Source organism: Rousettus aegyptiacus, unplaced genomic scaffold (assembly GCF_014176215.1).
Source record: "Rousettus aegyptiacus isolate mRouAeg1 unplaced genomic scaffold, mRouAeg1.p scaffold_m13_p_6, whole genome shotgun sequence".
In the NCBI taxonomy this organism is placed as follows: Eukaryota; Metazoa; Chordata; class Mammalia; order Chiroptera; family Pteropodidae; genus Rousettus; species Rousettus aegyptiacus.
In genome coordinates, this window is record NW_023416309.1 from 76,060,993 (window position 1) to 76,086,683 (window position 25,691).

A 25,691-nucleotide genomic window follows, 5' to 3' on the forward strand; every position below is an offset into this window, starting at 1 on the left:
TGAGGAAGTACCAGTTAATTTTCTCTCTCCCCCTTATAAAGTTAGGGCTGTAATCGCCTTATTAAAATTTTTCATTTTCTTGAGGACTGCAAACCTCAACAGGATTCAGTTTGCAGAGCAAATTATTTCCAGGATAAGGTATTTTTGGTTGCTCGGTTTAGGTAGGATTAGGCTTTTTGGCTTAATTGAGTCAGCGTGTCACACTGAGCTGTAGTGAAATGATTAAAGAATTTTGAATCCTTTTCCTGTAAGTGGAATAAACTGAAGAAGGAAAAGGTGTTCACGAAAAGCAGCCAGACACATCTTTGAGACATGAGCTGCACAGAAACCACAGGAAAGATAACTTGATTTTTTCTCTTCCCAGCAGTATGTAAGCATTAGGCATAAGTATAACAGCAACTAGTCTGTTCATAGTGACACCTCACTTATTCTTAATGAACACCAGTTCCTATTTATTGGGCTTCAAGTTTGTGGCAGGCCTCTGCTAAATTTCATAAAGAATCTAGCCAAATTCTTACAAAGATCCTCCAAAGTAAATTTCTTATGAGGAAACAGGTACAGATTAATTTGTCAAGATGATAAAGCAAGTAAGTTTCATGGCTGTGGTTCAGTTTCATAACCTTATATACTATATGCCGTTGCCCCTTCCCTCAGGAACATCTTTTCCAAGGTCACAGTGGATGTTTTGAGACTGGTACTTGAACACAATTCATTGGACTACCAGTTCTCTCCCACCTCTTAGCACGATATGGCACTGTCTCCCCAGAGTCTGTTCTCCTGTGCTCTTAATGGCAGTCAGCACTTAATCCTTTACACGTCATGCTCCCTATCCGAGACAACTCCATACTAAATTCCTCTTACTCTAACAGCAAAATCTGAATTAAGTCTAAAATGAACCATGTTCTAGTGCTCAAATTTTTCAAAACGTCTATATTTTAGGTCATAGCTAATGTAGTTCCATCTAAGCCTGCTGGATGTGGTAGTTAACTGAGTATTACAATGCTTTATTTTATAGGCTTTATTAAGAAGTCCTCTGTAGCTCAAGGAATTCAAGTCAGTAAGAATCTACTCAGATTATGGGCCTAGAGATAGGGTCGTATTAAACGCAGTTTTAAAAGGAGTGTTTTCACCTCTGATAGAGGGCTTCGTCAAGGTTTTAAAAGGAGTGTTTTCACCTCTGATAGAGGGCTTCGTGAAGATAGGTTTTGATGAAGAGGGTACTCAAGCCCTTGAGCTGATTAAATCCCTTAAGGTGAGTCCTCATTTGACTGGGTATCTAGTCTGAGCAAACTTTAAGGGTACAAATTTGTTTATTCCTACCTGTTTGCTGCCCTAAGGGAGAGGGTCCCTCATTTTCATCAAATTCTCAAAGGGAGTCATGACCCTCCAAATCATTAAGAACTATAGATTCTAGTCCAACTCCCTCTTGAAATTGATGGAGAATCTGAGAAGGCAGTGTAAAGTTTGCAGGTACTTACCCAAGATAACACAGCAAATCATCTGTAGAGCCAAACTTGAACCCGGTTCTCTGGACTCCCAGTATAGTTTACAGTGGCAACAACTCATCAGACATTCTGAGCAGTTGCTCTGTGCCAGACACTAGGCTGGTGCTGGTGAGACAAATATAAGTCATATGCTGTAAAACCAGTCATCAGCTATGACAGTACTTCTAATCACTTTTATGTCATGACCCAGAAAATACTTCTAGGATACTCTTAAGATCAACAGATGAGGCTGCCTGTAGCCAGAGGAGACTGGCTAATCTGGCCACCCTGATGGCCCTAAGGGTTCACCATTTGGCATACCTATAATCCATTCTTGACAGGGCAGCTTTGAGCTATGGCACCTCCACTGAGCTGGAAAGTACAGTACTCTTCTCCATTCCTTATTCTAAGTGCTACTTGCTTAGTGCAGCTCCTCTAACACCTCCCTGCCCATACCTCCTTTACACCTTAAGTTTCCCACCACAACTGGAGCATATTTCCCTGAGCATACCATTGTTCTTACACATTCCAATATCCCCCGCCCCTTCCATATCTCAGGTGTCCCTGTCAGAATTACTCTTCCTCAAAATTTTAACCCCGTGACCGTATGTTTCCATGCTCTACACTCAAAATTCCTCACTACCCACTAATGCTTAATCTTGGCAGCACCTAAAGCTCTACTAACTTCAAATCCTTCCCCCTATTCTGTTCTGACACCCTCAACCAGTTCTCAGATCTGTCCTTCAACCTATCATCCCTTATTCTTGGCTTTTTTCCAAGATTACCACTTTCCCTGGAGTCCTTAAGTGTTGATGCTTCTAGGAATGGATACATGCAACATTCTTTAGATTCTCTTGAATAAAAATTTTTGAAAGGGCTCATGCTGTTCAGTCAGATTACTCTTTAGTCTTTTTTTTTTTTTTTTTTTTTTGCTATTAGTACCTGGTTAATGGTCTTCTTTCCCTTACCATTAATTCGAATATCTAGTTTTCCAAGCTTCTCACTTCCAATTCATTTACTGTATTCTATGGCCCTGTCTTGGACTTTATTATCTCCTAGCGCTATTTAACTTACTTCAGTTTGCCACCCTGACCACAGGGCTCTAACCACGTTGTTGTACTGCACTGCACTTCAGTGTTACAGTGACCTGCTTCTAGTCTAAAATTGATTTCTGCTCCTGAATTCCTTCTGCATTTGCTTGAAGGCATCCTGCCTCTCCAGGGACCTTGAACCGTCTTTGGCCTTTCCCGCTCCTTTGGCTCTTTTCTCTTAGCCTCTCACATCTTTACAAAGAAACCTCAATACCAACGAAACCCCTCTTTAAACCCTCGCAGGTCCAAGTTTTTCCAAAGAGTAGTCTATGCTCATGTGTCCTTTTCACTGCCCTCCCTAGGATGTGGACTGTGATATAATCGAGTGACTGCTTGATCAGTCAGGAACCTGGAGCCTCATAAGTACTATGTGGAGTCAGGCTCTTGGTTCTTCCAGCGTTCAGCTACCCGCTCCACTTTTCATTCACCATTCTTTCCCGGTTTCGACTCCTCCCTTTGCCTGGCCTTCCAGAACTCTCGCGACACTTGGAAACTCCGTTACGCGCCTCCCCAGTTGAGCAGCGCACTTCTCGCGAGGGTGCAGACAGGGCCGGGCCCGACATGGCGGAAGGTAGGGGTTTTGTGGACCCGCGCGGGAAGGAGCGGAGCTGTGGAAGCGCTGCTGGCAGGGTCAGGCGGCCCCAAGAGGGAACAGCCAGGCATGGTCGCATGGGGCATAGGGGGGTCTCACGATTCTTCCTCTCCAGGGCGCCTCGGGCCTGAGTCGTGAGCTCTATTTCTGTGGCAGCGCCCCTCCTGTCGTCCCCCACCCTAGGGGACTACGGCGCGCTGCGGAACGGGGTTGGGAGGTCCTGGGCCGAGACCCAGTGCAGGGATCCCGAGGGCGGCCGGGGAGGCTCCTTTGATTATCGGCGGTGCTGGGACGGCGGGGGAAGTAACCCTTCTCCTTAGGAAATCGAAAGTGCCGTCCTGGCACGTCCTGCGTCCGGAAGGGGTACATTTTTCGCCTGCAGAAGAGCTTGCGTCTCTTGACGGGATGAAGGGTGGGAGAGAGTCAGGGCTGTAACTTGCCAACAAGCCAAACGAGCTCGCATTTTAGTCTCTGGACATCCCAGCAACCCCCGAGATCCGGGGCCGGCTGAGATTCTTTCCCCAGGTTTACAGATGTGGACAGGAGGAGGGGTTTGCTTGGTAAGGGTGTTGGCCTGGGTCACACTACTTGTGAGTGATGTGCTGACCCAGACCTCTTCTCTTTTGCCTCTCAGTCTAGTCCTTAGCCTCTTTTCTGGTGCTGTCTTTATGACACTGCAGGTAAAGGCAGTTTGGCCTCTCAGGTCCTGCCTTCCTTAACGTAGCAATGTTAGAATCCCCCATTGTCGATGCTTTATTGTGCAGATGGGGGCAAAGAAGACCCAGAGATGAGGAGTTACCTTCCAGGGACCCTACAGTGACTCTTGTGAGACCTGACCGGTGTACTGCTTCTATTTATTCATCTCATTTTTGAAAAAAAAAGTACTCCTTATTTGACAATGTTTGAATGACTGCAAGGCACTGGTAACTACCTGTCATATTGGTTTTTTGTTCATTTGTTTTTGTCATATTGATTTTGAGCTAAATTTTATCTCAACCCATCTTGGATCTTAACATTTGGACGGCACATGACAGGTGGCAGGCTTTTGTCATTTGGATTAGACTTGAGAACAACATTCAGAAGGAGGCCTGGCATGTGTGTTATTTGCACTTTATAAATAAGGGAATTGAGGCCAAAGTTATAGAGGTAGCTGGGACTGGCACCCAGTTTTTGTCTTTGCTCTTTTTACCACGGTTAGATTCCCCCAGGTCAGATTCCCCCAGGTTGGGGAAACATCAAGTGGATATTTGTATGTAAGAAGAGGAGGAATAAAAGAAACAAATAAAGCCAAGGCATCCTGTGAAGCTAGTTTTTGGATAAATCATTGACTGTTGTGTAACATTTAACACAGCAGGCAGCTTCCAAAATGGAGTTATTTGCTCAGGGCAGTGAGGTGGGGTAGAAAGATTGAGGAACTCTTTATGTGAGGTAATGGGTAGTCTAGCATTTTTACACTAGGAAGAGAAGTTGAGTATTTTGGGAATCCATTACCCAGGTTGAAATTGTGGAGAGCAAGTGGTTTTTCATTCACTAGTTTTATAGGACAGACACCTCCTGTGCTTTGTAGTCTTGTTCCACCTATGAGGAACAGGTGGATTGAGTATACTGATTGATATCCTGCAAGTGCGTTGAGATGTGTATTAGGGTAGCTTTGAGAAACATATAGCCAGTGGAGTATGCACTTTAAACAAAACACGCTTTACGATTAAATTGGAAAGAGGCTAGATAGGTACGCACAGTCAATAGGTTCTGACCTCACAGTTTTCTTTTACCTTTTTTGTGTCTCAATTTCCTGGTCTATATTCTCATTTAAACTCTTTGGGAACAATGTTGCAAACTTAGGAAGAATCGAGTGAGGCATTTTAGTCCAGTTAGCTCATTAAACTGAAGGTGCTTATTGTGCAAAGGAAGGCAAGATTGCTAGAATATAGATTGTGGGGGTCTTGTTTAATCAGAATGTAAGAGGCGGCTACGCTTGTTTTGAGGTACTCATTTAAATATAAAAAATAGCAGAAATCTGTGTTATGTAACAAATTATCTGTAAGTACACTATGGGAACTTCCCCGATAATGGTTTTTGTTTGGTGGTGTAAGTGTGTGAGCACACAAACTTCTTAATGTGTGTCTTGCTTATGAACCAGCCTTCTTTCCTTTTATCCGTGCATGGGTATTGATTTGACCATATATATTTAGCTAAAGTCTGTCCTAAAATTAGTTTCCATTTCCATCCTACATCTCTGCAGCTGTCCTCCTAATCTAGGCTTCCTTCATCACTCAGAAAAGTTCCTCCTACATGATCTTACTGCTTTTTTCCTCCTTAATTTTGCTTTTATAGTTTTCAGTGTTCCCTTTATAACATAAATCAGATCATGTCTCTCCTACTCTTATCAATATACCTAACATTTCAGCTCCCCTTCCCACTTCCGTGGCTCTCCATGATCTTAACATATATTCCAAAGCCTTACAATGACCTTTAAGTCCCAATAGCGTGTGACACCTGGTTAACGTTGTGAGCTTATTTCCCACTTCTCATTCATGGTGCTTTTGCCACAACAACTTCATTGCTGTTCTTTGTGCATTCCCAACATGCTTCTACCTCTACTTCTTTGTCCTTGCAGTTCCCTGGCCTGGAACAGTCTTTCTTAGTTTCTCTGCACAGCTAACTGACTTTTATTCAGGCATCTATCTCTTCAGCTCTCACCTCTTTAGAAATCCTTTTTTTTTTTTTTTTTTTAATTTCCTTACTGGAATATAAACCCGGTGAGGGCAGAGACTTTTTCTGTTTTGTTCACTCCCAACTGAGACTCATGCCTTGGTTGAAGGAACAAATGAATTTATTGAGCATCATTTATCAGACATCAAGAAAAGTAGCTTGAATACATCCTTAGTCTCTTGTCAAGTCAGATGCCTGGTCCAGCTTTTAATGTACTCTGAATAACATCAGTCTGCTGGGAGCTGCCTAACCTACTTTTCATTCAGCCCATTTTAATCTTAGCAGTTAAAGTATAATGTTTAAGAGCTCAGTCTCTGCAGTTGAACATGGATTTGAATCCTAGTTTTACTAAGCTGTGATCATAGGCAAGCTAGTTAATTGCTCTCAGTCTCAGTTTCTTCAGCTTTAACAAAGGGGGATAGTTTTTATCTCTAAGTAACCAGGAGGATCAAGAGAAATAGTACACGAAGAACGCTTTTAGCACAGTGCCTGAAATTTTAACTCTGGCATGCAGTCTTTTTCCTAGTCTTTTAAACTGCTCTCCCCTTCCCTTTCTCAGTAAATTGAAGTAAAAAGTGGAAGAAATGTAAATGGATTATTAAATATAGATCATGGACCTTTATTACTAGAATTTGGTTAGGAAAGTACTTTTGATAATTCAGTTAATAAGGTGACAACATTCCGTATTCTGGACAATCACTGGCCAACGTAGTAGCCACTAGCTACGTACGGCTACTTAAATTTAATTAAAATTAAATAAAACTAAAAATTCAGTTTCTTAGTCACACTAGCCCCCATACTAGCAGATAGCATAGATTAATAGAACACTTGCATCATTCCAGAAAGTGCTCTTGGACAATACTGTTCCAAAACATCCTTAATCAGTAAAGGCTAGTAGAAATAGGGAAAGAAGAAACTTTGTTCTCTTTCTAGGTTTAAATTTTATCTATTCATTTATTATTTTATTAATTCAACAAATGTCCCAGGCCACTATACTTTTCTATACTGCTACTTTCTTTTCTCTGTTCTATATTTCTCCCTTTCTTTTATTCTGTCACTAGAGGTAGCTGTTAGCTTTCTCCTCGAGGATGTTTTTCAAAAGAAAATTTATCCATTCACTGTCATGACTGTTGTTGTGCCAGAGTAGAGCTATAGTATCATGCTGAGATATGCAGGGTTCAGTCACTGGTAAGGTGAATTGTTGTAGTGGACATATTATAATATTTACGGTTATGCCTCACAAAATGAGAAATTGCTATATCTTCAGTATCTCTCATTGAATCTGGGTAGTCCAAAGAACGAGGTATTTATTAAACTCCACCTAGTAAGGCACTGTAGGGTGGAGGAAGGGATGAGCATGGAGTGGGGTTTGAGGGAGAAGTAGTAGGTGGTTAAAAAGGAATAGCTAGACCTAGAGCCTGTTTATAGGGAACTAGCAGTTTAGGAGGGGAGATGAAAAGCATGTGCAGAAGAAACCATATTGCAAGGTAGAAGGTGAAAAATGCTTAGAAATTACTTTGAAAATTCAGAATGGAAAGAGATTTTTTAAGTTTTGCTATTTTCCTAGTTTTCAATCTTAACATGGTTTCCTTATAGCCTTAGTTATAGGAGTCCCAGCTAGTCTTCAGATGGTTCTCCAGATTGTTCGTTCTGTGATTTAGTTGTAATTTTGATATAGTCATGGGAAGAGATGGGCACAGGATTTACCTACTCTGCCATCTTGACCGGAACCCCCTGGAATATTTTTTAGGGAAGTGGTGGGGAGTTTGTTTTGGGTGATCAGGGAAGGCCTTTGCTTGAGACAGGGTTTGAGCCGGGTTTTGGAAAATAGGCCTTTTTGGACATGGGGAGAGATGGAAGTGGGAAGAAGTTACTATTCTTAGTGGAAGAAATAATGGGATATAAGGTTGGAAAAGTATGTTAAGGGTTGATTATAAAGGGCTTGGTTAAGCATTTGGATTTTACTCTGGAACATGGGGTGAAGTTACTGAGAAGTGTCAGCCAAGGTAATGACATGAGTAGAATTGTTCGAGGTGGTGAAACGGCTACAGTGTAAAAGATGAATTTGGGAGGAAGGGTGGCTAGACAGGAGGCTGTAGCAATTGATGATGAGTCCTTTGGTAAGGGGCATTGGGGACTGGTGAGGACTGGTGTGAGGGACTACGGAAGGTGTAAAAGACAAGACTTTTAAAACCTGCTTGCATATTGATGAGAGATATCAAATAGGGGTTCTGGGTCTGGATGACTCATGTAATGGCTAGACTGTTAACAGGAAGAAGAGGAACAGGTTTAAGAACAAATATCCTGACCTCAGTTCGAATATAGTTTGCCATGCTAATACACCACTAGGTGGTTATGTCTTTGCAGGCAGTTGGAAGCATTTCCAATCAGACTGGTGTTTGGGTGAAAATTAGCCAGTTAGCTAATACTTGTTGAGTATCTCCTATGAAGTGCTATACAAAGTGAGGTTTTGAAAGATGTTTAAATGACACCACTGACTTGCAGACAAGACTTAACCGAGTTGAATTACATTCGGGAAAAACGTATTTCATTTCTATTAGGTGCACGCTACTGTGCTAGGGATGACAAAGTGTGCAAGACACAGTCTGGAACTTGTAGAACAGAGGGGAAGCAAAATTTCTCAAAAAAAAGCATGCATGTCGTATATTATAGTTTACTGAGTTTTCTTTTTTGCATTGATAATTAATGGCACCCCCATCCAGTTGCACTTCAAGTCAATAACCTAGAAGTAACCTAGAAGTGATTTCTCCCTAACTCTTCAGTCAGTCACCAAATCCTATGGATCCTATAAAACTGTCACATATGTTCTTTCCTCTCTACTGTCATTCTATTTGTTTAGGCTAGTGCTTATCAACCTGGAGAATCCTGCGCATTAGAATCACCGGGGGAGTTTTAAAAATCCCTTACCTTCAACAAAACTTTTTTTTTGAACTGAGTCAATAGTGAATAAAATATGGTTTTACTGAATCAGTTTTTTAAACAACTGTGACAGTATATATACAAGTACGTGTGTGTGTGTAATTAAGGTCATCTTTCCTATCTAAGAAGTCCAGGTTCTCTGTAACTGGAGTAAAAGGATTTTTTGAAGCAAACTTTGGTTAAATAATGGCTTTGGACTTTGTCAGAACCTTCAAGTTATGGCAATTAAAATTGCTAGATTTTTTAAAGGGTGAAAAGTCAAACTATGAAATATCTCTTAGCACCATCAGATTTTTAATAGTATCTAAACATGTGTGTGTAAAGTGGGAGGGTGTAGACTGGCAGGGGTATCTGTCTGTGATTCTTACTATTGCTTTGTACTCTGCCAGATGGTATTGCTGTTTTCTTTCTCCTTGCCTCCTTTTTATTAGGATATGTGAACTTGAATTCTCAACAGTAAATATATCTACTTATTTCTTATTCTCCATTAAGCAATTTTCTTATATTTAGCACACTTGATAAATGAATATTCAGTAGCCCCAGTGAAAGAAAAATCCATCTCCATTATGACAGGTTTAGAAAAATAGTGGTGATATTTTATCACCAGTGAAGAGCCTATCTATTCTGATGCCAACAAGGAAGATAGTATTTTCTGGGAAGATGACACTTCGATGAAAAATTGTTATGTGGAGGATCTTAATATATGCTTGAAACAAAAATTATTCTCAAAACCACAGCTTTTACAATCGTTTTCAAATCTTTATCTAATGGACAGAGTTAATACAAAGTAGAGATAGTTTAGTCTTTAAAGCATTGTATAAAGAACACTAATTCACTGCTAAAGTTGGGGCTAGAATGTATGAACTATGAATGTCTAGAGAAAGGAAATACCAGGGTTTTGTTAATCTAAAAAGACTTAATGAATATAGTGTAGATTAGAATTAGAGTAGAAAGAGGGGAGTAGAAATGGAATTTATGATGGAGAATGGAAAGAACATTTAATTTCTGGGTTAATTAGTAATTGATGATAAATATGTATTTGCTGTCCCAGTATTGGAACAGACATTAGGCAGCATAGTACTATAGGATGAGTATGGGCTTTGGTTTAAGATTTTCAATCTTAAGTTGGCCTCTTGCTAATTGTATAATTTTAAGCAATTTTAAGTGTATTATTTAACCTAAGTGAATTCTATTATTAAGTACTGTGCTACTTTGAGTATGTTGGTTAGAACTTGAGATAACGAAGAATTAATTGCTATAAGAGACTAAAAATATTCCTCTTCTCTTTATTGGAAAATATTACGCGAAACTATACATTTTGTTTATAAAACTTGTTGACATCTAGCAAGAAGCTGCTAAAGCTTTAAAATATACTCCACAGAATTCTTTTGTTTATAAATGTAGATGTATGAGTTTCTTATGGCTGCTATAATAAATTTCCATAAACTATGGCTTAAAACAACAGAAATGTATTCTCATGATTCTGGAACCAAGAAATCTAAAGTCAGTATCACTGGACTAAAATCAGGGTGTCACCAGAGACATACTTTTCCTCTAGGTGAAAGTCTGTTTCTTCTTCCAGCTTCTTGTGGCTGTTGGCATTCCTTGGCTTGTGACTGCATCACTCCAGTCTTCAAGGCCGGCATCTAGAAATCTCTCTATATTCTGTCTTCATATAACCTTTTTCTCTGTATGTCAAATTTCCCTCTGTTCCTTTTTATAAGAATACATGTAATTGCATTCAGGGCCTATCTATGTAATCCGGGATAACCTCTCTCTCAAAATCTTTACTGTAAATTTACCTGCAGTGACTGCCCCTCCTCCCTTTTTTTGCTATATAATGTAACATTTACTAGTTCTAGGGATTAGGACATGGATATTATGGGGGTGATTTTTCAGGCAATGCCATGTAATTTGACCTATTAAGTGATAATATTTCTAAAATTCCTGTGTGTGCAGTTTCTGAATGCTCAAAGACCATGCCACAGAGTTTAAAGTATTGCTGATGGAATACAAAGATAAATACGACATTTCCTACCCTCAAGAAACTTCTTAGTGGAAATAGAGTACCACAGTAGGAAACTTGTACTTTTGTGCAGTGGGTAACCAGCTGAAGTTTGGTTATTTGAGCTGTGTTTAGAAGATTAATGAAGATTTGTGTAGAATAGAATGGAGAGGGAGGGGAAGGATCAGAAGGATGACTGGTTACATGTGTGTGAATGATGCTAAGGCCTCAAGGAAATGTTGATGTGATGTTCAGAAAAGAAGAAAGATGTCATGATGCATTCCCGAGGGATATTAACCATTGAGGCATAATTGACAAGCAATAAAATCCACCAATTTTAACTCATCAGTTGACAGATATTTACAGTAGTGTAAATACCACCACAATCATGATAACAGATCATGTCTATGATCTTTAAAAGTTGCTTTAAACTCCTTTGCAGATCAGTTCCATTTCCCTGGCCTTGACAACCACTGATCTGCTTTCTATTGCTATAGTTTGTCTTCGCTGAAGTTTTACATGAAAGTATAGAGTATGTAGTCTTTTGTGTCTGGCTTCTTTCATTTAGCATAATGCTTTTGAGATACTGTGTCGCATGTCCTCTGTTCCTTTTAATGGCTGAGTAGTATTCTATTACAGTCATGGGCTGCTTAATGACAGGGATATATTCATCATTAGGCAATTTTTGTCATTATGTGAACATCTAGAGTACACTTATAAAAACCTAGATCTTATATAGCCTACTATACACCTAGGCTATATTGTATAGCCCGTTGCTCCTAGGCTATAAACCTTTATAGGATGTTACTGTACTGAATACTATAGGCAATGGTATTTGTGTATCTAAACATAGAAAAGATACAGTAAAAATACTGTATAAAAGATAAAGTGAATGTTTGTGTATGTGTAGAGACAAGCAGGAGGCAGGCTCCCAGGCCCCCTCCTCCCCTGCCCACTCCTCTCCCTCCCTTACCAACTCCTGGCCCTAGTCACAGGTGGACACAGGGCAGGTAGAACATGCTTAGCCTCCTCATCTATTTTAATCATCCAGAGCTAGCAGTAAATTCAGCATTGTAACCAGGTCCAGCCTTTTCATTCAACATCACAAATTTAGATGTGTGTACATGTGTTTATATATACAGTGGACTATCATTGTGTATGTGGTCCATTGTTGGCCGAAATGTCTTTAAGTGGTCAATGACTGTGTATATACTGCAATTTGTGTTTATTTGCCAGCTTGACATTTCAGTTTTCAGATTTTATGTACATATATTTTTTTTCACTTCTGGGTAAATATCTGGAAGTGGAATTGTTGGGTCATAAGGCAAGTGTATGTTTATCTAATAAGAAACTGTCAAACTTTTCCAAAGTGGCCGTGTAGTTTTGCATTCCCATTAGCAATTATGAGGGTCCAATTCTCCACATCTTTGCCAATATTTTTTAATTTTAGCCATTCTGGTGGGTGTGTAGTGGTATCTCATTGTGGTTTTGAGATTCATTTCTTTAATAACTAATAATGTACATCTTTTTATGTGCTTTTTTGCCATGCATTTATTTTCTTTGAAGTGTTCAACTTTTTGCCTTCTTTTATTGCGTTATCTTATTTCCCACCCCCTCTTTAATTCCCTTCCCCCCACTTCTACCCTAACCTATAGATGTTGCCGTTTCCCCTTAGGAACTGGATCGCTGAAAGTGGAGTGTCTCCTCCCACACGCTTATGGCATCCACCTGGGGCCTGGTGTACCAGGGGTCTGGTCCGTGGCTCCACCTGGGGCATGAACCCAGGACCTTCTGCATATAAAGCAGGTGTGCTAACCATTACACTATGGAGCCACTCCCTCTTATTATTATTGAGTTGTTAAGAGTTATTAATATAGTCTTGGTACATTTTCTTTTGGATATGTGTGTTGCAAATATTTTCTCTTTGTCTTTGGCTTGCCTATTCACTTTCTTGTGTGTCGTGGACAATTTTTAAAATTTGATAATGTCCAACTTATACTTTTTTTCATGTCATTTTTTGTCCAGTTTATATAGTTTTGCCTCATCTCAGGTCACTAATAGTTTTATATGTTTTAGTCTAGAAGTTTTATAGTTTTTACCCTTACATTTAGATCTGTGTAAATGTTCACTTTTCCCCCTATGGATACTCAGTTGCTCCAGTCTCTTTACCCTTTCCTCACTGAAGTGCTTTGGCACTGTTGTCAAAACATTTGGCTATATATGTGTAGGTCTGTTTCTGGATTCTATTCTATTTGGTTGCTCTGAATGTCTTGTTTTCCTCTCAGCTTTATTGTAATACAGTAGAAAATTAGTTGGTTGTATTTACATTATACAAGTCAATGAGGTTTTTTTTCAATTATAATTGGTGTACAATAATATACCAGTTTCAGTTGTATAGCATAGTGATCAGAGATCCACTAAAGCGATCACCCCACTAAATCTAGTGCCCTTCTTTCCCCTTACATATTTGTTACAACATTATTACAACCATCTTCCCTGTGCTACACTCTACATCTCCATGTCTATTCTGCAACTATCCATTTGTACCTCTTAATCCCTTTGCCTTTTTTTTCACCATTCCTCTCAAACCCCTCCCATCTAGTAGCCCTAAAATATTCTCTGTATCTACGTGTTTATTTCCGCTTTTATTGTTGATTTTGTTCTTGAGATTCCACATGTACGTGAAATAATGCGATATTTGTCTTTCTCTAGCTGACCCATTTCATTCAGTGCGATACCCTCTAGGTCCATCAAGGCAATATCTTGGTTTCCATCGCCTTCCTTTTAGTATGGGTGTGTCTTTTTGATCTGAAGTGTGTCTCTTGTAGGCAGCATAAGTAGGGGTCTTGTTTACTTATCCATTCATTTACTCTATCTTTTGATTGGAGCACTTAATTCTTTCCCATTTGAGGTACTTGTTGATAGGAATGTAGTTATTACCGCTCTTTATTCCTGTTTTGATACATGACTTTTCTTCTCAAAGAAATTTCTCCAACATTTCCTGTAATACTGACTTGGTGTTGATGAATTCCTTTAGCTTATCTTTGTCTGGGAAGCTCATTATCTGTCCTTCCACTCTAATTGACAGCTTTGCTGGATAAAGCATTCTTGGGTGTAGATCCTGGGTTTTCATCACATTGAATATTTTGTGCCAAGCCCTCCTGCTTTGCAAAGTTTCTTTTGAGAAACTTTGGGTGCTCCCTTGTTGGGAACTAACCGCTTTTCCCTTGCTGCTTTTAAGATTCTCTCTTTGTATCTAATCTTTGGCATTTTAATTATGATGTGTCTCGGTGTGGGCCTCTTTGGGTTCCTCTTTCTTGGAACTCTGTGAGCTTCCTGGGGTTGTATGTCTGTTTCCTTCACCAGGTGAGGGCAGTTTTCCATCATCATTTCTTCAAATAGCTCTTCAACGTCTTATTTTCTCTCAGGCACTCCTATGACACAGATATTTTTACAATAGTGTCCGTAGGCTCCTTAAATTATTCTTGGCTTCTTTTTTCTTGCCCTTCTGCTTGGATGTTCTTGGCTTCCCCATCCTTTATATCGGTGGTTTGATCTTCCTCTTTATCCACTGTTGATTCCCTCTGATAGACTCTGCATCTCAGATCATGTGTTCTTCATTTCTGACTCGTTCCCTTTTATAATTTCCATTTCCGTTTTTATCTCTTTGTTAAAGTTCTCACTGAGTTCATCTACACTTCCCCTCAGTTCATCGAGCATCTTAATAACCAGTGTTTTGAACTCTGCATCTGTTAGATTGCTTGACTCCATTATTCTGGGGTCTCTTTTCTGTTCTCTCATTTGGTTTCTGCTTTTTTGTGTTCCCATTTTGGCTGCGTTTCTGTGTCTGTTTCTGTGTACTAAGCAAAGCTCCTAAGTCTGCCAGTCTCAGAAGTGTGGCTTTATGTAGTTGGTGTCCAGTGGCACAGTTCTGAAAGGGGTTGAGCTGCAGGCCAAGTTTAGCCCCAGCCTGTGCCTCTCCAGAGCCACCTGTTAAGGTTCAATGAGCAATCCACAGATGTTGTGCTTATAGTTGCCTCAAGAAAACACACTAGAAACCGAGGCCAGCTGCTGCACCAGTGTGGAGTCTTGGCACTGCTCAGCAAGTAGCACCTGACTGGATGAGGACATACCTGAATGTGGGTTGGGTGGGGCCAGGAGTTGAAGGAGGCAGAGTTTCAGGGAGTCCTCTGGGTGGAGTGACCTCTGTTATCTAATTTTATGACATCTCGGCTATGGCGGTGCTGTGTTCACACATTGTTATGGGCAAAGCTCAACAGAGGAGCTGCAGACACCCACAGCTACTACTATCCAGGAGTGAACCTTGCCTCTGGCCCTCACTTCAACAATTCAGTGTTGTCTTGTAAATTCTTGGTGTCCCCCATGCAGCTGCCCCAGAGCTGGTGCTTTGAGCAACATATCCATCACTGGGAAAGGTCACTTGTGGACACGGCTCCTTTAAGGGACATCTGTAGCTGCTAGCTGCCACAGCTCTTGTCTCACTCAGCTGCTAAGGGCTGGGCAGCCTCTTCACCCCATCCTAGCTTTTACCATTGCAGGGTAATTAATTGTTTCTCTCCCTAGTTGTGGTGCTTCTGTTTGTCTAGATCCCAGGTGACTTCCCTTGGTGTTTGCTCTGTGTTTCTGTCACAACTTTGATTTGGTCTCAAGAAGGATGGACAAAGCCTCGGTCATTTATGCCTTTTTTCTCTGATTGCTCTGAATGTCTCTTGATGTCAGTATATTGTCCCAGTTACTGTGGCTTTATAACAAGTCCTGAAATCAAGTCATGTAAAGTGCTACACCTTTCTTGTTTTTTTCCCCCACAATTGTTTTGGCTATTTTAGGTGCTTTTCATTTTTATTTAAATTTTAGAATCATCTCGTTTAGTTCTACAAAAAAAATCTGAAATTTTTATTGCGTTGGTGTTGAATCACATACGTAGATCAATTTGTAGAGAATTGATATCTTAAAAATATTGAGCCTTCCAATTCATGATTATCGTATAATTCTCCATTTACAGTTGTCCCATGGTATTCACAGGGGATTCATTCCATGACCTATGGATACCAAAATCCACAGGCGCTTAAGTCCTTTATAAAATGCCACAGTATTTTTCACATAACCCACATTGCATATAGGTTACAGCAGGGCATGCCTACACATAATTTCATTTTTGTGGATTCAGTGTAGTGCTTGGTGCACGGCAAATTCAAGTTTTGCTTTTTAGAACTTTCTAGGTTTTTATATTCTCAAATTTTTTTCAGTTTGCAATTGGTCAAATCCACAGATGTAAAACCCATGATACAGAAGGCCAACTATATTTAGGTTGTCTTTAATTTGTCAACAGTGTTTAATAATTTCAGTGTGCAGGCCTTGCAGACTTTTTGTTAAATTTATCCCTAAGTATCTTATATATTTGCTGTACTATCATAAGTGAATTTTCACAGCCTGTACAGCCAGAACTCTCAAATCTGAATAAAAATTAAAGTGGAAACAGGAAGAGGAGTTTGATTTGAGGAAGATGTTAAATTTGCTTTTGAGCTTGTGTTTGTAGTACCAGTAGGTTATCCTTTTAGCAGGAGCTATTGAGAGAGTTTTGGAGCCATTTACATAGAAGTGATAATAAAATATGGGTGTGCTTGAGACCTTAAAGAATGGAAATTTAGAAAAAATTTAATTCTAAGACTGAACCTTGCAGTACTGTTTCCTGTTAGAGAGTGAGTAGTCAAAGTAGACTGTAAGAAAGGTAGGCAAAAAGAGTAAAGAGTAAAGTTAGTCAAAATCAAAAGAATTTCAAGAATAGGCTGATTTAGAATTGGACACTGCAGAGATGTTGTGGACCTTGAAGAATAAGGAAAGGTAATTGCATTGGTGATTTTATTGTGACCGAGACCCTTTTAGGAGAATGATATGGATGGAAGCCAAGTTTCAAAAGATTGGGGAAATAAGGAAGGAAGCAGTGACTAAAGAGGGGTTCCTTCAAAAATTGGAGAAGGAAGAGAGCATGATAGACAAGGCATCAATGTAATCATGTGGAAAAGTTTAAATGGAATAGGTTACTGTGAGCATGTTTGTAGAGGTAATGAAGTGAGCTTGGAGAGAAGGATATCTTAGAGATGCTAGGGCTATTTTAGTCACACAGGTTTTGGTAAGAGAATGTTGAGAGGATGTAGAATTCTAGGCATTTGGGACACATTGTTTTCTTCCCTTTTCATTTAACTCTGGCCATCATTACCAACACCTAGAATGGGTTGGTAAACTATGGCCTTTTTGCTAAATCTGACCTGAGACTTCTGTTTATATAGCCCTTGAGCTAAGAATCATATATGTGTGTATATGTATGTGTGTATATAGATATATGGATTATATATATCTACATATTTCTCTCTCTCTCTCTCTCTATATATATATATACAATGGTTGATGAAAAATCGAAGGAAGACTATATCATAGCATGTAAAAATTGTATGAAATTAAATTTTCAGTGTCCATAAATTTTTTTAGGGAGGAGAATAGCCAAGATCATTTATTGATGTTTTTGCATTAAACAGCAGAGTTAAGTAGTTGCCACAGAGACTGAGGCACAGAGAGCCTAAAATATTTACTATCTGGCCGTTCACAGAAATAGTTTGCCAACTCTTGACCTAAAAGGATCATTGTTGGTTCCTTTTCTCTCTCATGACTTGCTGTTTATTTTTATTTTTATTTATTTATTTTTTTTTGCAGTTGTTATTAGTCTCTTTATTTGGGCTATTCATAGTGCATGCAGAGTTTTTTTGTCTCAAGCAGGCATCTTTGGTTAAGACTGATGAACTGTTAGAAAGCTATTCAAAATGTCTGACTTTAGATTATTGGTACAGGGCAGATGGGTATTATTTGGAAAGAAACATGACAAAATTATAATATAAGCTGCTGACATTTCACTGGTGCCTAGTATAGCTCTTTTGGTGAAACTATAGATTTTATCTATTATTTAAATTTCTAGGCTTATTTTTCTAAAGAAAGTTGGAGAGAAAGAAGAAACCACAGCTGAAAACTAGCCACTTTGTAAAGAAGTAGTTGTAGTAAATCTTTAAACCAGACACTGTTCTAAATGATTTAACCTACCATCGACAGCATTCTGAGATATTATTCCCATTTTCCACAGGAGAAAACCGAAGTCCAGAGAAGAGTAGGTAACTTGCCCAAGAATACATAGCCAGTAAATAGACAAGCTGAGATTCCAATCCAGTCACTTGGAGTACCTGCCCTTAAGGACTCTATTGTGTTGCCTTTCTCAGAATGATAACAGGGAACATTTACTGATCACTTCCTGGAGTGCGGATACTCCTCTAAGGTCTTTACATGTATTAGCACATTTAATGTTTTTCTCTTCATTATTTCTCAGAATGGTAATTTAATTCTTTTCCTGTAAGAACTACCCCTTGGTGACACTTCAAGGACACATTTACATTGCTGTTTGCTAGCAACAATATTCTCCTCAGAATAGCATCTCAGCTATGGGTACTTTCTCCATTATATTATGAAATGGTGTGGCAATTCCAGTACCACTTGATAGGTGCACTTGTGATCTAGGTTTCCCTTTATAAAAGATGCCGGTTAGGGAATATCTAAGATGCTGGTTAGGGAACATCTGTGATTTCACAAATAAGAGCCCTAAATCATCTTTAAGCCCTTTTCTTTTACCTCATCTCTGATTATAACCTTTGTAGTTTATGTCTTTTGTCAGTGTCCAGGCTGCAGCTGGAAATTTGTGTCAGAAGTTCTGGAGTGAGACTAGGGCTATTGCTGTAGATTTTAAAATTAGATTTATATAACTGATATTTAAAAAAGTTTACAGGGACTCTTTGATAAGATGGTAGAAACTGAACTTTTACAATCTCATTTTAAGGGTTAAAAGAATCAGCAACTTTCTACTCTTAAAGGCAAGTGTTCTCATAATTCCATCAATCAGTATCCAGATTCTTTATGACAAGCGTTTGCTTCTCCTATTTGTGAGTTTCTTGTAGATACTACTTTTCATTTGATACTAGTCCTGTGGTGCTGCATTATTTGGAAGAGATGCAAGTTAGACCACCCTTTTTATAATCTCTCAGGTAACTCCTAATCTACCATAGGAAATACTTGCAGCACATAGTAAATACTTGCAGATTAATAATTTGTTAGGTGACATAGAAATGCAGAGTTACTGAGGCTATAGATAGCCTTGATGGGTTGGAGCTCTTGAAGAGCAAAATACTTAGGTTGGCTAGAATATTGCGAGATTGAAACGAAGATTAAAGAATTCACTGCGCTTCATGGAAGAAAAATCTGCAATCCGTAGCCACAGGCTACCCCTGTGAAAATATGGAAGCTATCTCTCCAGCAAGTGGGATGTAACTTTAACCACTAGGTTGAACTAGCAAGATGAGGTATATACTCCTGCCCTCCTTTTCAGTTGACTTAAGCAGAGACAGATGAGTGACAGGCATTTTTGCCAGTGAGCTCTTGGAGGACTAAGTTAGGTCTTGTCTTCTAATTATTTGTATTTCTCATAGAGCCAATTACTATGTTCTATGAACCTATTGACTGATAACTAGTTTAAAAGAAGAATCTGACCAAGTGTAAAAGACAAACCTTTTCCTTGCATTTTCTGGGCCCATTATGTTACAAAGATTTTATTTAATTCTTTTGAAGTAAAATACTTTTCTGGCGCATCTTTCCTTGTACTAGCTTAAGTAAAGTAGTCTTGCTTCATGCTTTATTTGTATCTCTTGTGAAGAGCACTGTCATCTTTTGAATTGTTTTAATTGCTCGTTTTCTCTTATTACCCTTTAACTTTGTGAAAAAGACATGTTCCAAGGTTTGTTTTGTTTTGTTTTGTTTTACTTTGACACTGGCACGGCATAGGTGTGCACTAAATTTTTAATGAATGACTGGATTAAGCATTTGTCTTATTAAGGGATGAAAATCTTTGAACAAATCAATGAATGAACAAAAAATTGCAGTTCAGTTGATCTCTTTTCTAAACAGGAGTATTTCCAGAGCAGTCTGCTTGTGAATTGGAGAGAGATTTATTTGTTGGGGACTGAACTTTTTCTCCAGGGCAGTCATTCCTATACCTGGGGCTATTATAAAAGTATACTTTTCCCAGCCCCACTACAGATTACTGAATCTGGGTGCTCTTTTTCTCCTACTTTAAACTGCCTGAGTGATTTTTATGCAGCCAGCCTGGGAATAATGTCATTGAGCATGATCTGAGAGGCAAGAGGTGGGTAAGCTGCTGGTCATGGCCTTGTCCCCTTCTCCTCCTCAGAAGTTGAGGAGGAGACCTAATAAGGTGTTGAACTAATAAGGTGATCTTTAGATTTCTTCCCTTCCTAAAACTTTGTGATATATAAAAACCCTTACACTTGGGTATTAGAAAATTGTTTTTTTCTCATGATTGTGATTATTTTCCATAATCTTTAAAATTTGCCTAAAGTAGCATATTTGCTTTATAAGTGGACATAGATTTAAAATTCAAATAATTTTATTAGGCTTATAACAAAAAATAAATTTTGTCACCTCTTAATCTGCTCCCCAGACTACTTTCTGCTCTTCTCTGTTTACCTCTAAGTAGTAATTCTTCTACTCCTATTTCTAGATTGATCAGTTGTCAATGTTGACTGACTTTTTACTATGGTAGATTAGGAGTCACCTCTTTGAGAGTTTGTTTCAAAGGCCAGCCTGACCTGAATCTTTTCCAAAGGAATAGTAGTGATGATTGTTAAAGTACGTTAAGCTTTGCTTTTTGGTTTGGAATTGTCAATGCAAACTTGATATATGCAGTGATACAGTATTTAAATTGCTCCTTTAGTATTTAGCAGTGTTTCCATTACTGTTTTTACTTTTGTTTAGCACCTTCTGATAATGTCACATTAATTTGCCATGACTTTATTTGATCAGTCTTAATTTCTAGGTCAGTAAAACGTTTGAATCCCATTCTGTTTTTCATGACTGAAAAAAAAATGTTTTGGAAACTATTATAATTATTTAAACTATTTATCCAATAATTATGTTATTGTGGAATGCAAGGGTGGGCGTGGAGGAAATGCTGAATGTCAGTTCTCACAGTAGCACTGAGAAGTAGATCCCTCCACTCTTCCCCATTTTACAGATGAAGAAACAAAAGTTCAGAGAGATATACTTTTTATCCCATAGCTAGTTACTAAAAGGATTTGGATCCCTATCAGTTTGACTCCAGAACCCACTACAGGTATACATCAACTTTTAAACTTTTTAATTTAAGCATAAGATACATGAAGGAAAGAACAAATCATAAGTGGAAAGCTCAATGAATCATCAAGATGAAACATGAATGTAACTAATACTAAGTTAAATTTAAAAATGATGTTATCAGCATCCTAGAAGGTACCCTCTTATTCCCTCCAAGTTATTACTCTTGCCATTCCTTCAAAGATAATTATCATGACTTCTGATACCAGATTCATTTGTTATAAGTGATATTTTTTGTTATCACACGTAGAAATTCAATGCCATTTTTTTCTTTTAAGAAGCTAATCACCTCTATTTCTTTCTCTACAGAAAAAAGTGTAAATTTGTACCATCACATCAATTTAATGCTTTGTGTTAAATGCTTCCCCCTTTGAGGTGAATAATTGCTAGTTCACGACTCTGTAGTCTGAGTCACTGTGAAGAACTCTTTAAAACCAATGACCTCTATAAATTTGTCATACCAGAATTAAAGTGTAGAGCCAAGTCCTATCTAAGGGGTTGTAAATGCTACTTGCTGAGGTTTTTAAATGTTATAATAGGATCATTGTAAATACTGTTTTTCTTTATTCAATGTTTTTTAAAGCAATATTTGGTTTAAATATTAGGCCAAATGACTGCAATATTTTAGAAATATATTAGTTATAGGAATTCTTATCTGATATGTAAATCCAGAGTACAGTGATCAATTAGCAGCTGTAAGCAACTTTTCATCTTGGAAGTGCCTTCTACTTTATTTTTCCATGAAGACTGATTTACGCCTGAGACTTACATCCAGTTTTTTGACTCCAGGCATTTATTTAACATGGATCCTCGAGAAAAGGAGCAAAATGTTTCCTAGTATATCTATGAAGAAGATAGTCTATTAGTATTTAAACAAATTTCTCAATTTTTTTTCTAATTATGAAAACAATGCATCTGTTATAGAATACCTTAAATGTGCAGAAAATTGCAAAGAAAAATCTCCCATAATCCCCCTTCTCAAGGAGACCTGCTTATATTTGGGGGATATTTGTCTTTTTACTCCTCATATATGTAAATATTTGTAATAAAAGTGGAATTATAAAATATATTTAGTTTTAAAGCTTGCTTTTTTCTGTTAATAGTTTTGAACATGCATATTTAGTATTATATACTTTTGAAAACATTAATAGTTGCATAATAACTGCAAACTCTTGTACCACTTAGTTTATTTAACCGTAGTGTGCTTTTTAAATCAGTTTTTTATTGCATCTATGTTTATAAATAGTTATTACGGCCATGCCACCCTGAATATGCCCGATCTCGTCTGATCTCAGAAGCTAAGCAGGGCTGGGCCTGGTTAGTACTTAGATGGGAGACCACCTAGGAATGCCAGGTTTGGAGGTATTGACCAAAAAAAGCTATTGGGTAGCAGGTGGGGGAGGGATACAGTTTAGAGGAAAGGGAGCTTCTTTTATAAAACTGTATTTTACTTGTTCACCTGTTGATCAAATATTTAGTGAGCCTCTGGGTCAGGCCCTGTGATAGTCTCTGAGATGCAGATGTAAATCTTTTCACATTGATGAACAGATATGATGAGCAAGGGTTTGAATTAATGTCATAGTGGAGATGGGGATACAAAAGACAAGAAGGATTCCTAGAGATCTTGAAATAGTGAAGTCAATTTTTTATAGTTGGGGAAGGATTGAGGCCATGTGAGTGAGTAGGAGACATCTAAAATTACTTCCATATTTCATCTTCAGGTAATTGGGATAGATAGTATGTATTATCATTTATTACTGTAAGGACCACACAAGGGAAGAGCAAATTCGCTTGAAGTTTTGTTTTGGGCATAGTGTGAATTTGAGGTGCCTGTGGGCCACTAGGGAGAAATATCTGTTGGGGAGATGGATAGATAAAGCTAAGAAGAAAGATCTGGTCTAGAGAGATGGATCTGTGCATCATTGGCACCTAGATTTTGGTCTCAAGCATAGACTAAGGACCTGGTGGAGCTGCTGTGGGAGAACATAGAGTTAAGAGGGCCAAGGATAGAATCTGGGGAATGTCAGTGGTCAAGCATTGGAAGGGGTGTAGAGAAGCATGTGACAGACAGAACCATAATCAGAGAGAGGGGGTGGCATTGTGGTTGCTGAAAGAATAGAAGAAAAGGTTGGAGAACAGTATCATATGCTGCGTTGTAGAGGTTTGGGAGGAGGACCACTGGCAAGTGTCTTGCTTTTGGCAATTAGAAAGTCATTGACAAGAGGAGTTTTAAGGGAATGTTGGAGACAAGAGGTAATGGCGGAGGAAGAGTGGGTACGGAAATGGTGTGTGGTACCTAGAGATGGAAGGGCAGCAGTTGGTCAGATGTGACATGGAAAGAGGGTTTTGTTTTAATAGAGACTCGAACAGGTTTATGTGCTGATGAGAAAGACCCAGTTCAAAGAGATTGAAGTTGTTGGAGAAGAGGTGATTGATGATAAAGGAAAAGGAAAGGACCCAAGGAGAGTGATGGGTTTGGAGTATAGGTGGATGGATTTGGACCAGAGGGAGATACTTTCTGTGAGAAAGCATGGAATATTTGGGAGTTGTTGCTGATACATGGAAGTAACTTGTTGGCAGTTGCTTAGTTTTCTATGATCTGTGGTGGGGAGTAGAAGATCGAAGGGACTGAGGCCCAGAGAATGATTATAGCAGCATTGTGATTCTGTGGTTAGACCTTGATTTATAGAGGTACTAATTCGCGTGGTTGCGTGATTTATCACCAAGACTCTAGAGCCCAGTTAAAGGAGAATTTTCTTCACTATTTACTTCCTGAGGGAAGCCTCCCATGAACATCCTAAGTTAAATTTCTTTATTATAGGTTCTCATAGCTCTGTTCTTTCCTTCTAGTACTCATTAGAGTTGTAGTTTTGCATTTGATTTTTAAAATTGTTATTATTATATAAAAGTTTATCTTCCCCAGTAACTAAAAGCTTTGAGGAAATATATATTTGATTTTGCCTACCATTGTGCAGTGTCTGACACCTAGTAGACACAGGATAATTTTTATCGAATGAGTCAAATATAGACGTTCTCAACCTTTTTAATCTGCCCCAGCACAACTGTGGAACATGACTTGCTTCCATCTGACCCTTTATTATCTGACCTGATCCTCTCCTGAAGGAGGGCAGGTGTCACATAGTGTGGAGTAGTAGTTAATAGATCGCAGGCCCCGGAATGAAAATGCCTGGGTTCTTCCCAACCCCACCTCTCATTAGCTTCATGACCTTGGGCAAATTCTTAATCTCTCTGTGCTCCAGTGTCCCCAACTGTAAAGTGTGGCTAGTAATAGGACCTACCTCAGGGATTGTCATAAAGCTTGCATGAGAGAATTCACAGAAAGCTTTTAGAACAGTATCTGACATGTAGAAGTTATTACTACTAGTGGCTTGAAAAAGCCCCCTAGGCGATTTTGGTTATCTTCTTTCCTTGAGACTCCTGGCTTTATGGTAAAAGATAGCAGGGCAGGTACATGTTAGCATCTTATGTGTGTCTGTTCATTGTCATATATTGAATATTGATCTTCAAGGGAAACAAAAGAGAAATCTCTGGACCATGATGGTCTTTTTGATCCAGTGGCACCCTGAAACAAAACTGTGCTTGGTCCTGTAGGAGTATTGCTAAGAAATAGAGGAAACACCATGTGACTTGTCATTTTGGTAGCCATCCTATATGAGGGATTAGTGAATGCTATCTGTTTTACTTCTGCCATGGTAAACTTTATTATTTGTTTCCCTTGCAGAGGAGGTCGCCAAGTTGGAGAAGCACTTGATGCTTCTCCGACAAGAGTATGTCAAGCTGCAGAAGAAATTGGCAGAGACAGAGAAAAGATGCACTCTTTTGGCTGCCCAAGCAAACAAGGAAAATAGCAGTGAGTCCTTCATCAGCCGTCTGCTGACAATTGTGGCCGACCTCTACGAGCAGGACCAGTATAGGTGAGCTCTTGGACACAGGAACAGTTTGGGGGAGCTAGCCCTTTGCTTTTTCTCAGGCCACATTGCAACTTCTCCTCTCTTACTGACTTTCTTCTCAAGTTTATTTCTCTTTAATTGGGATATTAGCAAACCTTTAGTTTTTAGAATGTAAGCTCCTTGGGGCAAGGTTTTGGCTCTTGTTTCTTACTTCAGCACAGAGCTTGGAGTCATGGTGACAGTATCATTAATGCAGACAGAAATTAGCTTTCATGTTCAGGGATTCAGAGAGAAGTCATTTTCTCTTGGAATGGTTAAAGAAGAAGTCTTGGAACTATTGGGCAGTTTAGCATGACGGTTGAGGGTAGATTATGGAACCACAGAGCCTATGTTAGAAGCTCAGTTGGCCATTTATTATATATGTGAAGGGGTTACATGATGTACCTCAGGTTCCTAATCTGTAAAATGGGGAATAATACTACTACTTTCTTTATGGTTGTTATGAAGATTAAATTAATAAATACATGTTTTAAGAGCTTAGAACAGTGTCTGGCACATAGTTGTTAGCTATTGTTTTTGAGTTTTGAGATAAATAATAAAGACTGGGTAGAACTTAATAGAAAAGACAGTGATATTACCAGTAGAGGGAGTCGCTAAACATGAGAACATGCAGAGGATTTAGGGTACATGTTCATG

At 38.9% G+C, this 25,691-nt stretch overlaps 1 protein-coding gene, 1 non-coding gene and 1 pseudogene across 8 annotated transcripts in view; 2 read left to right on the forward strand and 1 right to left on the reverse strand.

Moving 5' to 3' along the window:
- The first annotated feature begins 3,076 nt into the window (after positions 1 to 3,076).
- ANKFY1 (ankyrin repeat and FYVE domain containing 1) overlaps positions 3,077 to 25,691 on the forward strand; it is an 80,133-nt gene continuing 57,518 nt past the window's right edge. Inside the window, exons 1-3 of one of the 7 annotated variants that reach the window (XM_036222206.1) lie at positions 3,156 to 3,205; positions 12,500 to 12,630; positions 24,827 to 25,019. In XM_036222206.1, coding sequence (XP_036078099.1) covers positions 12,600 to 12,630; positions 24,827 to 25,019 — 224 coding nt within the window. In that variant the 5' untranslated portion in view covers positions 3,156 to 3,205; positions 12,500 to 12,599. The other 6 variants (XM_036222207.1, XM_036222205.1, XM_016138818.2 and 3 more) reach the window with 6 other exon arrangements.
- Positions 12,584 to 12,657, reverse strand: TRNAI-UAU. The gene has a single exon. It is a non-coding gene; the product is annotated as a tRNA-Ile (tRNA).
- Positions 22,332 to 22,450, forward strand: LOC118604771 (annotated as a pseudogene).